Source organism: Myxocyprinus asiaticus, chromosome 1 (assembly GCF_019703515.2).
Source record: "Myxocyprinus asiaticus isolate MX2 ecotype Aquarium Trade chromosome 1, UBuf_Myxa_2, whole genome shotgun sequence".
Classification (NCBI taxonomy): Eukaryota; Metazoa; Chordata; class Actinopteri; order Cypriniformes; family Catostomidae; genus Myxocyprinus; species Myxocyprinus asiaticus.
This window is the reverse complement of record NC_059344.1, coordinates 24,373,257-24,387,445: the sequence shown is the minus strand read 5'-3', so window position 1 is coordinate 24,387,445 and position 14,189 is coordinate 24,373,257. Positions and strand designations below refer to the sequence as shown.

The window sequence follows — 14,189 nt, the reverse complement described above, 5'->3', positions numbered from 1 at the left end:
GATTATTGCTATGTAAATATATTATTAATTTGAGCATGAAATACACAAAGCAATACAAAATAAATGTAGGTAAAATACTTTACAGTGTTCAACACACTGCTTTTGATGGATGGTTTAAAAATGTCTTGGGTGAATATAAGAAGAATGGTATACTATGACTAGATTAAAAATACCTGAATCATATTCAGGCTATTTTACACAATGTGCTGTCAATAGTCTATTCACAGTTACTTACCTAGGCCTTCTTCGGAGGGGATTTTAAGGATCTCACAGTTTTTGCCCTCAAAGTCTTCGGTACAAGTGCAGGTGTACCCAGAAACATCTGACGTCTCCACACAGGTACCTTCATTCAGACAGGGTGAGCTCAAACACGGACTCACTGAGAGAGAGAGAAAGAGAGTGCAAAAGAGGGAACAGATCTGAAATTAAATATCAGTGCATTACTCATCTGAAACACTTATTTCTAAGAATTTAAATGCTCAAGCAGGACCAATTATACATTAAGAAATAAGGTATAAATGGCTGTGCCATATTGTGAATATAGTCACGGCTGAAGGGCATTGTTAGGCACAACCTGAAGTGTGTTTTAAGTAAACTCATCCATGCCATCCTTCCATTAAATGATACTGGGTGAATTCCAGTCGAAAGTGAGCATCCCTGTGCCCTACTCCCTCCATACTTTAAAGTGAGCAAGGTATTACTGTATGAATGTACCCTTCGCTAACGGTTTTGTGGATGGGCCCTTCGTGAAGGGATTCAGTTGCTCACATTCGTTTGGAACGACCCTTGAAGTACCATCGCCTTCCTGCAGAGCCGTTCAAGGGCACAAAAATTGCCATCTAAAATTCGGCAATTGTCCCTGACAGTAAACGGTAATAATGTTGCTATGCAACAAAAATAACAGTAATCAGTAATGGGTGCTGCACATAAATACATATAGTGGAATGGTGAAGAGGCCATAACTGCTTTATCATTAATAAAGCATGGCTATATACACATTATATTTATAATTGAAAATATTGATTGTTAATATTTTTATAATATAATAAAAGCATGTGGTAATCGTAACCAAGGACTCACTTCTATAGCAGTCACGTTTGGTGTCGAACACCGTGCAAATCTCTGTTTCTCCACAGCCCTTCAGTTGGCAAACAGCACCAGTGGTGGTACATTCACAACTCTGCAAGCAATCATCTGTCACAAATGTCTCATTCAGCTGTGTGTGGAAGGGTATATAGAAAAATGATCAGCAAGTGCAATCACTTGTTACATCTTTCTGTGCAATTCACTTCACATCATTACTTCTAACCAGGGCCGTAACCACCATAAACATTGAGGAGGACATGCCTCCCCTCCCGGATATTGTGGAAAATGTAACATATTTGGTCCCCCACCCCAATCCTGAATATGTAGATACACCCTTGCTTCTAACCTTTGTTAGTTGTATTGTACAAGCATTAAAAGTCATACCGTATAGTAGCGACCCAGGAAAGTGCATCCACACTGGCTGAAAGGCACACAGTCGTTTTCGCTCAGGGCAAAGCCAGAGTCGCACTGGCATCCCTCCACACATACAGTTTGCTCACACTCTGAGGGAGCTGCCAGGTCTGCACAGGATGCTGGACATGGTGTCATACAGTCGAAATAGGTGCTATTGGCCCCACATTCCAGAACTGAAGAGGACACACACGTACACAGTCAGGATTGCAACAAAAAAAATGTATTAGAAGTATGCACACTTCATGTCTATATAACTCGCTAAAAAATGGCTGATTTCTGTTTTTTTGTGTGCATCATGTAAGTGTGTGTGTGTTTGTGTGTCAGTCAGGTTTTTCCAACATGTGGGGACCAATTTTTCCCATCAAGACAGAAAAACCTTAAATCACCTACACTGTGGGGACCAGCCAACGATCCCTATGAGTAAAGTTGCTTAATAAACATACTAAGTGTCTTATGAATGAATTAAATCTTAAAATGCAAAACGGTTCTGTAAATGTTAAGTTTAGGGGTAGCATTAGGGGTTAGAAAATATCTATATAAAATTAATAGGGTGCAACAGTGCCCACACACTTTTTTAGCCATCTTTGGTTCCTTAAGTATTTTTTTCCATTAATTTCTTCTAAATATAGAAATTATCTATTTAAATTTGGTTGAAAATTTCAGATATTTGAAAATATATTAGTAGATTGAGAGTGTAGGAAGACAACTCGATTGGATTGCATCATTCACAGCACGTCATACCAATTGACCTGTTTCAGTGGTCACTTTTTCCTCGCAGCCGCCATATTTGTGACCATCAGCGAGAATAAACAATGGCGGTGAATTGAAAAAAACCCGTGAAACGATATCAAGAAAAACATCAAACATTTCTTTTGATCCATGGCAAGCCCCAGAAATGATTCATACAGGTTTGAAGAATATTGCCAAACTGGACTTTTGCAGGCATTTGAATATATTTTATCCACGATTCATCTCTGTATGCTGGCGAGTCTGATGTATGACCAATGAGTACACACGCCCACTGGTACATCACCTTAAACATCACTCATTCAGAATATACAATGTTTTGTGTTGTTGGAATGGTAAATGGAATTTTGGTCACAAATATGGTGATGCGGTCATACAGTGATGTCACATGAAACAGGTCAATAGGTGGTCATTGCAGAGCTTTTTTGGCTTGCTTTGATCATCCGATTGGTTGAGTGTTTTTCTTCAGGATCATGGGTAGTGCAGTTCTTGACCAGAAATTTCTAAAAAATTAGGTTCAAATAACACAGACTGGTGGCTTCAATGGAAGCATATATATTATTGATTAACAACCTCTGAGCTCAGGTCTGTCTTTAAAGGTTTAATATTTATTGTTAAAAATCAATTTACCTATGGAAAAATGTTATGGGATTTTTTCATCAGGAACCCGACTGTTGCGCTCTATAGAAGTCAATGGAAAGTCCTCACATGATAGAAAAACAGAAATGTGTATATATCATGTGTGTTTTATATTGCTACAAACTGGGAGAAGTTTAAACTATTTGTGTGCATGATTTGCGTGTATTTGTCTGTCATACCACAATTCAGCTGTTGTCTCCACTGCCCCAGTTTGACACCCTCATCTTGGCAAGCCCGAGCATAGACAGCATAATTTTCACAGCGCAGCACTTCACTGCCCTGCTCCGCACACAGGTCAAACACACAGTCCCTGCAAAGCACAAATACGCATCGGTCATGAAGGACTGTGCAACCTTACCAACACCACATAGCTCAAAATCTCAGTCAGTTACTATGTACAGTACAAACATATGTTCTCATTCAGACATAGTGGAATACACACCCACTCCCCCACTTACGTTATTCTCTTTCTCCCATTAAATGACAACTTACATCAGATATGTGCTCAGGAGATTAACATGTACTTGTTTTCAAATGAGCACATACACACACTCACACACACATTACTTACTCTTGGAACATGTCTGGAGAAATCTGAGCATGGCAGGCAGCGAAAGGACCTGCCGGGTCACTGAGAGCTCCACACTGTTTATTCCCGTTCAGCTCAGCCAGCTGAACATCAGTGCAGCCCGTCGTCTCAAAGCCCGAATCTGGATCTTCCTCCACTTCACGCCTATTAACAGAGGAGTATTAGTCTATTAGTAGTAAACCATTTCATGTTATTAACTTCAGGTTACTATTGTTGGTGTGCAAATACTTTAGGAAATGATACAAGGTTGGAATACATGATAATAAGGTTATATAAGGTTGGAATACATGATAATTGTAAATCCAGTTGATTTATAATGTATAAATTCCATAACAGATAACATGAGCCTCCCTTACTTGTGCAGGTGCACCATCTTTGGTAGGGATTTGGCACGAACACCCGCCCCATCTTTGTCATTTACTCTCCAGCTGTCTCCAAACTCATTGAGGTTGCGGGTTGTTGTGCCGTCTGGTTTTGTGTACTCATTATTGGAGAGTCCATCATAATTACCACACAGACCAAGTACACGAGATTTGTATATACTGGGAAGAGTCACCACTTCATGAGAGGGGAGAGAGAATTTTAGATCACATACCCATCCTTCAAAAAACTTGCCATTAAAATCCTTGACACCATATAACTGGGTCAATTGCAAGAAGCCCTCTGTTTTAATTTCTCTGGTGCTTATCAGATTGAGTTTTGATTTTTTTTTTTTACCTGCTTGGGTATTGCCATCAAAGCGCACTGAAAGGCCAAAGTCGGTTGAGAGCATAACAAAGCGAGACTTTGTTTTTATGGTAACTCCTTGTATGGGACTGTATGGTGGAGAAATTCTCTCGCCATTGACCTGATTGAGGAAAACAACGGTAAATAATTACTCTACAGGCTACAATATATTGGGATTGTATTTTAAAATCACAGTCCACAGGTCTGTGTAGATATCTGATATAGATATTTCACTATAATGTGTATAGTGAAAAAAACATGAATCCATCAAACAGCAGTGATTTGAAAATCTGTTAAAGGAATATTTCGAATTCAATACAAGTTAAGCTTAATTGACAGCATTTGTGGCATAATGTTGATTACCACAAAAATTCGACCTCTTCTTCCTTTTCTTTAAAAAAAAAGCCAAAATCCAGGTTACAGTGAGGGACTTAAAATTGAAGTGAATCTGTAAATGTTCTAATACTCACTGTTTCAAAAGTATAGCAACAAGATGTAAACAAAATGCGTGTTAACGTGATTTTCTGTGTAAAATTATATACAAAGCTACTTCGTTGCCATGACGATGTAACACTGTAAATCCTAAAACGACCGTGCTTTTATAAAATTATAAGCTTCACATTTCTGCCTTTAAACCTCTAAAAATGGTCTCCATTCACTTCTTTTGTAAGAACCTCAGTGTTACCTCGATTTTTGCTTGTTTTAAAGAAAAGGAGAGACGAGACTTGTACTGAACCCAGAATATTCCTTTAAATAAAGCTACTGAGATTTTCCATGTCCCATGACTTTCTCACCAGCACTTTCTTCTTCTGTAGAATTCGAACACTGATGCCATACACATCCACATAGACCTCATGGAGGAGGGACACACGGCTGAGAACTCCTTGACGATTATTTTTGCCACGGACAATGAAAGGGGTGAGGGAGCTGGGCAGATTGTTGCCTTGGGTTAACACATAGGTATGGAGTCCTTGATAGTGGTGATTGTATTTGTCAAAGGTGCGATAGTGAGGATCCCCAGCAATATTGCAGTCATCGAATTCTATGAGAAGTAAAAGAGGTTTTAAGTTAGCTAAATCCTAAGGTGGACATAAAGATTAACCTGAAATCTGGTAAATGTATAATGTAAATTTAAACTCAAAATTGACCTTTGAAGTATTCATGAAATATTCCTTGTTGCATAATGTAGCTAGCTGTACTTAATATTTCAGATCAATCTCCAAATGCACATAAATATTATTTTAGCATTACTCTGGATTTAATTATATCACCTGCTGGTGTGTTATGCAACAATGCTACCATATTAAATACATCAATTAAATAATTCAATAGAGAATGAACTGAATGTAAACTAAGCATAATAGACTTAGTTCACATACTTTGACAAGGCAAAAAGACAAAACATTTAAGTATCTTTGAATTCTTTCTCTGTCATTCATATAAAGTAATTTCCAACTTTTGCTCACTGTGATGGCCTGATTCTGGTGATTTTTTTAAATACACTTTTCATTCTGAATTTTTCTCATTGTAAAATTTCCTGAACTCACTCTCAGGTTTGCAGTAACGGTCTCCATTATTGTCAAGAGCACAGATTGAGCTGTCGTCACATTCGAAAGTCTTGCAGGACAGCACTCCTCCAAGGCTGCAGCTGCACCTCTGGTCACAGTGGTCTGTTATCCATGAATCTCCCACCTAAAATACATGAAATACACGCCATTACTGTAACGTTTAATTAATATTTAAAATGATACCACTGCCATCTTTCTGGCACCTTCTTTCAAGTATCATTCTTTGGTCAGTCTAGATACATCATTTATCCCTGAAATATCTAGACCTCTCATAACTAATTATTATTTTTTATTTTTTTGTAAGTTTCAAAGTTAACTCACATCATGATACTCTCCATTGCTGTCAACACATCCACAGTTTGAGAGGGGAACACACTTGCCGTCGCTTAACACGAAACCTGCATCACACTGGCAGCCTTCAACACAACTGTTAGGTGGAAATGGGCAGAATATGGGGAAGAGGTCGGCACAAGTGGGAGGACATGGCGCTGAGCATTCAGAGAAGTGACTGTTGGGAGGGCATGGTACAGCTGGAAATGCACAGACAAAAGAGTTATGATGATGCATTGTACTTGAATTACAAAGATTCTCTGACCTATTAAGAGCCCATTATTACAAGTGGTGGCCCAACACAGTGTATTGTACAAAAGTAACAAAAATGTCCTTAAAATCAAACATGAAACTTATTAACATGAACTGCATAGGCCAAACAATAGGCAAAATTACTGACATGACAGGGAGAATTAAAAAAAAAAAACCTGCCAATTTTGTAAAAGCATAAACAACAGCAGAAGTGTGATTTACCAGCCTAACACATAGAACAAACACTGGGACAAATATTGTATTAGCCATATTACCATATGACAGATGAATTTAGGCCATAATGTTGTAGAGATTGATTGGAAACAATACAACACACCAGTTGTGAACCAACTAATTGTACATAATCTGATTGTAGGTCTTGGCTGAGTGTTAGCAAAGAAGTCTTAAAAAGGGAAGATTTCATAAATGCTTGATTGTATCAGCATAGCATTTCTGCTCTCTTCATATCTTTCCCATCCTAGCCAGGTTACTCTTTCTCCTTTCTTGCAGACTCTGTCTAACATTCTCATCACATCTCTGTCCATTCCTCTGTCTCTTTCACTTACGGCAGAAAGTGTTGTTTCTCCAGCTGATCGGGATTCCAGCACTCTGACAGGCCTGTGCGTAAGCCTCAATGTTGTCACACAGAGTTGACTTCATGCCATTATATTCACACATATCATAAATGCAGTTGCCCAGGAAGGCCTCTGGAGGAATTTGAGAGTGACATTTCTTGAAGTTATCAGACAGGATAGGCTCTGCACACTGTGCCCTGTAGGCTTCTTCCTCATCCTCATCACAGTTGGGATTGACATCAGGTCGTGAGTCAGGTTGGCAACTGGGTGGGGGAAAGAGCAACAGATGAATACAACACAAAAAATTAGGACGAATGTAACTGCTCCATCATTTTGAGCCAGTTTGAGCCAGAAACACATTTAACACATCTATCAACCTATCTATCTGTCTGTCTAACAGACAACCAGATGTTATGGTACTCACCCAGGATCACTGTCTCCCTCTGCCTTCCAGCTATTACCAAGCTCTTTGACATCTTTGGCTGGTTTGCCATTGGGCATCAGGTTATCATCAGAGGAATCACCATTGTAGTTACCACACATACCACACACCTATAATGGTAAAGTAAAAAAATGAGGAAAGCATAACTGTGAGTGTGCAAAGCCTTATTCAGACACAAGAAAATTGTGTGCATGAGCATTTGGGGCACTTCTTTCATTTCCATTAGTGCAATTGGGCTATAAAACAAAAATGAAATGTTCTGGCTTATTAAATAAACATTATTAAAAGGTCTGTAAGACATACTGTATATCAAGTAGGGTGATGATCTAGTTGTTGTATTTGGTTGTGCTGTTTGATACCTTGTTGAAATAGTCTCCTGGTACAGTGATCTCAATATGGTGCACACCATCAAACTTCACGATCAGGCCAAAGTCAGTGTCCAGCACGCTGTTTACTCCACTGGTGAATACATGTGCCTTGGCTTCAGTGATATCATAGGGGGTCTTTATCCTGCGTTCATTCAGCTAGTTGGTGGATCGAAGAGATGAGATTACAGGCCATAAACTTTGCTAGTATGTCATTGATTACTTTTTCTTTGCTTTGTTCAGAGTAATAGTTTTATTCTTTACTGTCACAGTGTCTATACTGTAAACATAATGATAGCACTGATTACATGTCATTTAGAATCTGATCTATTTCTTATTTGTTATATAACACAATAGTTATTTGTTATATCCCCATTCAAAATAGATTATCAGAGGAAGACGTGCAATTGCTGCATAATTACATATACAGCACTACTCTATCTATTCCTCAGCCCATCCCTTCCTCTTTCATTGGATTCTCACCATTATTCTGCCATTCTTGCTGAGTGTGATGTTGGCATTGGGCAGATAGATGGTCACTGCACGAACATACGAAGCATCAGGCTGACCACGTTCTTCGTTCTTAGCCACAATGGTGAAGGGTGTCACCATCGAGCTGTTGCATATCGCCACCAGTGTGTAAGTGCAGGTACCCATGTAAGTGTGCATAATGCTATCAAAGGTGTAGTAGTGAGGATCACCCGCAATGTGGCAAACGCCCACTCCTGTACAGAAGAAAGATGGCAAGGTTAGCTTATCATTTTCAGGATGAATTCTTAATCATATTAACTCATATTATTATCTTATACATATATACTGTACATGTACTGTACATATTTGTATATGTGTATGTGTATGCATTAATGGGTGAGTTAGCATGTACTGTATATAGACTGATTATTATTGATTATGATAATGTCACCCTTATGTTAATCTGATTCAAGCTTATAAAGATACATTTCAATCAAGATCAGTTTAATTCAGTTTAGCATAATGAACTAAATTGAAACCAAATTGACCAATGATAAAAAACAGTATTGTTTTAGTACATAACAATAAGATTTTGTATATAGCAATAATTAACTGTAATTGGTAAAAAATGCACCTGTGTTCACACAGCCCAGTTGACCCTCATTGACTTTACATTCCTGAGCAGGACCACACTCCCAGGCCTCACATGTCACAGTATTGAAAGGTGAACACATGCAGCGCTCTGTGCAGTCATCTTTGGTAAACCAGCTGTCTCCAACCTGAAAAACACACCGATATATGTTGCGTTCCTTTAAATACCAAAAAGCAGTAGAGCCCGGGCTAGAAATTAAAATGTAATAAAATTACACTGTGGTTTTCTTCTTATTGTTTAATATCTTGTTGTGACATCATTATTTACATTATTACAAAAACCATTCTTGAGAATGCACTTTCACACTGCAATAAATAAGTAAATAAATAATAAAAAAATAAAATAAAAGTTAGGTAACCTAAGAAATGTTCTTCATGTAGAAACATCTAAATTATCTGATTTTATTCAACTCAAAAAATTAACATGATTAAATCAAACTGACTATATAAGGTTAAACAAACAAAAACATTTTTTTAAAGGTTAGATGAAGTAGATTTAAATCCTTAAAGGAATAGTTGACCCAAAAATGAAAATTCTTTCATCATTTACTCACCCTCATGCCATCCCAGATGTGTATGACTTTCTTTCTTCTTCTGAACACAAACAAAGATTTTTTTAGAAGAATATCTCAGCTCTGTAGGTCCATACAATGCAAGTGAATAGTGACCAGAACTTTGAAGCTCCAAAAAGCACATAAAGGCAGCATTAAAGTAATCCAGTGTTTTAATCCATACCTTTAGAAGTGAGATGATAGGTATGAGTGAGAACAGATCAATATTTAAGTCTTTTTTATTTATTTTGTTGCTATAAATTCTCCTCCTTGCCTAGTAGGTGGTGATATGCATGAAGAATGTGAATCACCAAAAACAAAAAAATACGAATGTGAAAGTGAAAGTAGTAACATAAATATTGATCTGTTTCTCACCCACACCTATCATATCTCTTCTGAAGATATGGTTTTAACCACCGGAGTCGTATGGATTACTTTAATGTTGCCTTTATGTGGTTTTGAAGCTTCAAAATTTTGGTACCCATTCACTTGCATTGTATGTTCCAAAAGAGCTGAAAAATTATTGTCAAAATGTTAATTTGTGTTCTGCAGAAGAAAGAAAGTCATACACATCTGGGATGGCATGAGAGTGAGTAAATGATAAGAGAATTTTCATTTTGGGGTGAATTATTGGTTAACACTTTTTATTTTATTTTTTTTTTCCTGTGTATGCACACATATAAGATGCTTTAATTTGGATTGAGTGAAAACAAAACAACTCACAGGCCTGTAGTTGTTGTCCTTGTCAGTGCAACCACACTCACTGAAGGGCACACACTTGTCTCCACTGAGCACCAAACCAGGATCACACACACATCCCTCAACACATGGCTTATTACAGATGCCTTCAGATCCAGGGTCCTGACAACTGGCAGGACACGCAGTACCACATGGCTCATAATGACTACCAACTGGACATTTAATAGCTGGGAATAGCAGAAAGAAAGGAGGGTGTTAAATGAACCTTTGGAATGAGGCAGATGAATACAAAAGAAAAATGAATGTGAAAAGGTGGTGAATGTAAGCCAGAAACAAAAGGATGGACAGAGAAAAAGGAAACGGGGGTACATGGGAGGAGACAGAGAGACAAAACTACAAATATTTTAGTACAGCTATTTTAGGAACAAAAGAGAGAAACAGTGTTCATTGATCATTCACTAATTGAAGGGAATGCATTGTAAAATCTACAAAGGCTGAGTCTAAAGAAGGCTACCAGGATATAATAAATAACAGGCCTTAGGTGTGCTTTACAGAATACCTGTGAACCACCACAAACAGACACACACCCACATTCTACAGACACAGACAGATGCATGTGCATACTCAAACACTTACGACAGAAGGTGTTATTCCTCCAGTTAATTGGCACCCCAGCATGAGCACACAGGTCGGCATAGCTTTCAATAGCTTGGCACAGTGCCACTGCGCCACCACCGGTGCCACACTGATCAAACACACAGTTCTCAAAGTAAGGACCAGGAGGCACCACGGCATGACATGGCTTGAAGATTCCTGGAAACGAAAATGAAGAATAGACCTTAATGCTGTTGCAAAACAGGTTCATATGTCCTAAGAACAGCCCTTTTGATGGAAGTCTATAAAACTTAGAAGCAGAAAGCAATGAACAGATGTACCAAGATCATCTTTAGGGTAGGCACAAGTATTATAAGTATAGCCTCCAGGGCAGTATGACAAATAAATTAAACAAACTGATGCATTCTTGGATAAACATAAGATGGAACGTCTGAAAAATGAATGCAAATGTCAACCCACCTTAAGTAAGCAACCAAACTAAAGCAGAATCCATCCAATTTATAAACAATATATGACTCACAAGATTACACGCAGTAACAATTACAAAAACATGGCTAAATGTTGACTCAGTGAGCATGAGCCAATATTTCTAAGTAGAACAAATAATCCAGCCTAAATGTGAAGGGAACAAATACACTAGCTTTTATGGGTGTAATACAATTGCTAATAACTAAACCTGTAAATAAACTTGAAGATAAATGTAAAAAAAACAGCAACAAAATAAAAAGACATAAAATAAAGAATATTAATTCCAAATTGTGGTAAAAACTGAAAAAGCTGAAACTGTTTTATCTGTTTTCTGTGACCTCAGCATCAAAGAATTTTATGTGTGTCTCACCACTGGGGTCGGTAATCATGCCACAGCTAGTAGGTTTCTGAGCTTCACTCTGGATCCTATCATCGCATTCAATGTCTCCTCCTCCATGAGTACAACTGTGGAAGAGAAGAGTAAACATAAATGATTAAATCTGCAATGATAGAAATCTTCTAAACCTTTAGTGTGATAGAAATGATGATAATGATAGAAATCTTCTAAATCTTTAGTCTTTAGACAAAGGTTAATCAAGTCATACATCTCCTTTCTAATTTATTTCTCTTTCTTCATCACATTTCTCAATTGGTTAATCATTCTATCATAAACATATTATCATTTTTGTGCAGTACATGGTTAAATATTCTTTCACTCACTCAATCCTGTCATCGGGCACCTGCCAACTCTCTCCAAGCTCATTGGTGCTGTCTGTTTGGTTCCCATCGGACTTGATGTTGTCATCGTTAAGATTACCATTATAGTTTCCTATCATATATTTGTAATTAGTAAGATTAATCATGGCAAACTCAGTAAAAATATCAGACTATCAAGAATTGGTTAGTATTATAAGTAGTAGTAAACATACTATTATTTATAAAAATATACAAATAATTCATAATCTTTAAATACCATCAATTTTCAGGTTAAATGGATTTGGAAAGGTTCTTACCACAGAGTCCACATAACAGGCCACTGTAGGAGGAAGGCAGGGTGACATCAGCATGATGATTTCCATCAAATCGGACGCGCAATCCGAAGTCTGTCTCAAGCACCACAAATTTGCCACTTAGGAAGATCTTAACATCATTTGGAAGTCTGACAGGCACAGTGACTTGAACTTCATTCACCTGCAGGAAGTAAAAATAAGTTATGAAAGCAGTCATGTTCTAATATCCTTTAATCTGTCTCACAGATCTCTGAAATGTCTCTTACCTGAACTTTGCGGCCCTTGCCCAGAATCACCTTCATGCCATGGACATTGATAATGACAGATCTTACATAAGACACTTTCTTATTATTGTCTCTATGCTCATTTTGTGTCTCCACAGTAAAGTACGGCAACCCAGAGGTCTCATTACAGGGCTTTGTGAGAGTGTAGGAGCAGGCGCCCATGAAGTGATGTACTTTCTTATCAAAGGAGGTGTAATGAGGGTCACCAGAGACCGAACAAATGCCTGTATCTAAAGGAGAAAGTGATAAAATTGAAGAGATAAAATTCAGAAAGATTAGTCCCGTATCTTGCTGTCAATAGTGTCAACATGTTTGTGCAGAATCCACGTGTGGGTGTATATGTATGATGCGATAAGATACTGTAAGTAAACAGACGTACCAGTACATGTGTTTTTAACTTCAGTATGTATAAGCTAGTGCTATCATTTTTACCAAGTGGTTTGCAGCCATAGTCTCCATCCTGAAGTTGGCAGCTCTCAGTAGGCAAACAGCTGGTGCTATAGCACTTGATAATTCCTCCACCCCCACATGTACACTTCTGCATACAGCCCTCGAGATACCAGCTCTCATTTACCTAAATATAATCACATTGATAGGAATGAGTTAGAGATAATTCCAATCAAACACACTGTTAAATCTGTTTTCTCCCCCCAAATCTTACAGCTGATGTGTGTATTTTTTCCGATGTTAAACTTCTTACTCGTATCCCTGCTTAATATGCAGATAGAGTCAACTACAAGTAAGCCATTCGAAGGTTAAAGTGGGACACTATCAAAAATGTCCTCCTCTTACAAAAAATCTTCTTACCCTGATAGTACATGTACATCACCTAGACGTCTGTTTGATGTTTGTGTTTACATCTGGAAGACGTATCTTAAAGGTTGTTTTCTCATCTGAAATATGTCCATCAGATGTTTCCTCTCAGATGTCAAAAAGACATTCAGCAGATATCTTTGAGATGTTTATGTTTTATAATGTTTGTAAATCTGTTCTGTTTAAGATGTTTAGCAGATATTACTTAGAATGTGATGCTTTCCAGATGAAACGCTCTTAAACAGACATCTTAGAGATGTACGTGTGCTATCTGGGTACAAACTTGCTGCAAACATGTCCCAAATTTCCCACTCATTACTTTCATATGCAAAGGAGCTTGCATTTTGCCGCAAATGTGCCGCAAAAACTCTTCTAGCCCGACACAACAACACTGGCTCAACCAGTGGCGTGAGTCTGGGGCGGGACTACCTGTTTGTACAACCAATGGAGGATGGGGAGTTTTCTGGAATCTGTATGAAAACTGATTTTTCCAGTTGGTGACACTAGTGGCACACAAATTATGGGTGAACTATCCCTTCAATATACAGTAGCCTGTGCTAAAAAAAAAAAAAAAAAAAGCATTTCCAAAACTGTGCTTTGCGTCAGTGCATCTGCTCGTAATGTATTTTAAACTCACCGGATGGTAGGAGCCTGAAGAGTCCACACAGCCACAGTCTTTAACAGGCACACATTTGTTGTCGCTGAGGATGAAGCCAGGGTCACACTCACAGCCTTCTATACACTTCTCACTGCAGCCCGGTGGCCCACTGATACCCAGACATGTCTCCGGACAGGAGCTCACACATATAGAGTAATGGCTATTAGGTGGGCATACCAGAGCTGTGGAAAAATGGGGAAAACTTTGTCATTTAATTAAATTATAGTACAGTAGAT

At 38.1% G+C, this 14,189-nt stretch overlaps 1 protein-coding gene across 1 annotated transcript in view; it reads right to left on the bottom strand.

Annotated features, from left to right (window-relative positions):
* The window catches only part of zanl (zonadhesin, like), a 29,115-nt gene that overhangs the window by 947 nt on the left and 13,979 nt on the right, over positions 1 to 14,189 (bottom strand). The window contains exons 27-49 of the mRNA XM_051705467.1: positions 13,933 to 14,135; positions 12,915 to 13,056; positions 12,465 to 12,712; positions 12,202 to 12,379; positions 11,909 to 12,017; positions 11,559 to 11,653; positions 10,742 to 10,918; positions 10,130 to 10,332; positions 8,839 to 8,983; positions 8,217 to 8,458; positions 7,728 to 7,892; positions 7,351 to 7,478; positions 6,918 to 7,189; positions 6,091 to 6,299; positions 5,749 to 5,893; positions 4,996 to 5,243; positions 4,193 to 4,322; positions 3,832 to 4,033; positions 3,458 to 3,619; positions 3,066 to 3,196; positions 1,471 to 1,673; positions 1,081 to 1,216; positions 236 to 379 (exon numbers count right to left, since the gene is read on the bottom strand). Coding sequence (XP_051561427.1) covers positions 236 to 379; positions 1,081 to 1,216; positions 1,471 to 1,673; positions 3,066 to 3,196; positions 3,458 to 3,619; positions 3,832 to 4,033; positions 4,193 to 4,322; positions 4,996 to 5,243; positions 5,749 to 5,893; positions 6,091 to 6,299; positions 6,918 to 7,189; positions 7,351 to 7,478; positions 7,728 to 7,892; positions 8,217 to 8,458; positions 8,839 to 8,983; positions 10,130 to 10,332; positions 10,742 to 10,918; positions 11,559 to 11,653; positions 11,909 to 12,017; positions 12,202 to 12,379; positions 12,465 to 12,712; positions 12,915 to 13,056; positions 13,933 to 14,135 — 4,017 coding nt within the window. The remainder of the gene's footprint in view (positions 1 to 235; positions 380 to 1,080; positions 1,217 to 1,470; positions 1,674 to 3,065; positions 3,197 to 3,457; positions 3,620 to 3,831; positions 4,034 to 4,192; positions 4,323 to 4,995; positions 5,244 to 5,748; positions 5,894 to 6,090; positions 6,300 to 6,917; positions 7,190 to 7,350; positions 7,479 to 7,727; positions 7,893 to 8,216; positions 8,459 to 8,838; positions 8,984 to 10,129; positions 10,333 to 10,741; positions 10,919 to 11,558; positions 11,654 to 11,908; positions 12,018 to 12,201; positions 12,380 to 12,464; positions 12,713 to 12,914; positions 13,057 to 13,932; positions 14,136 to 14,189) is intronic.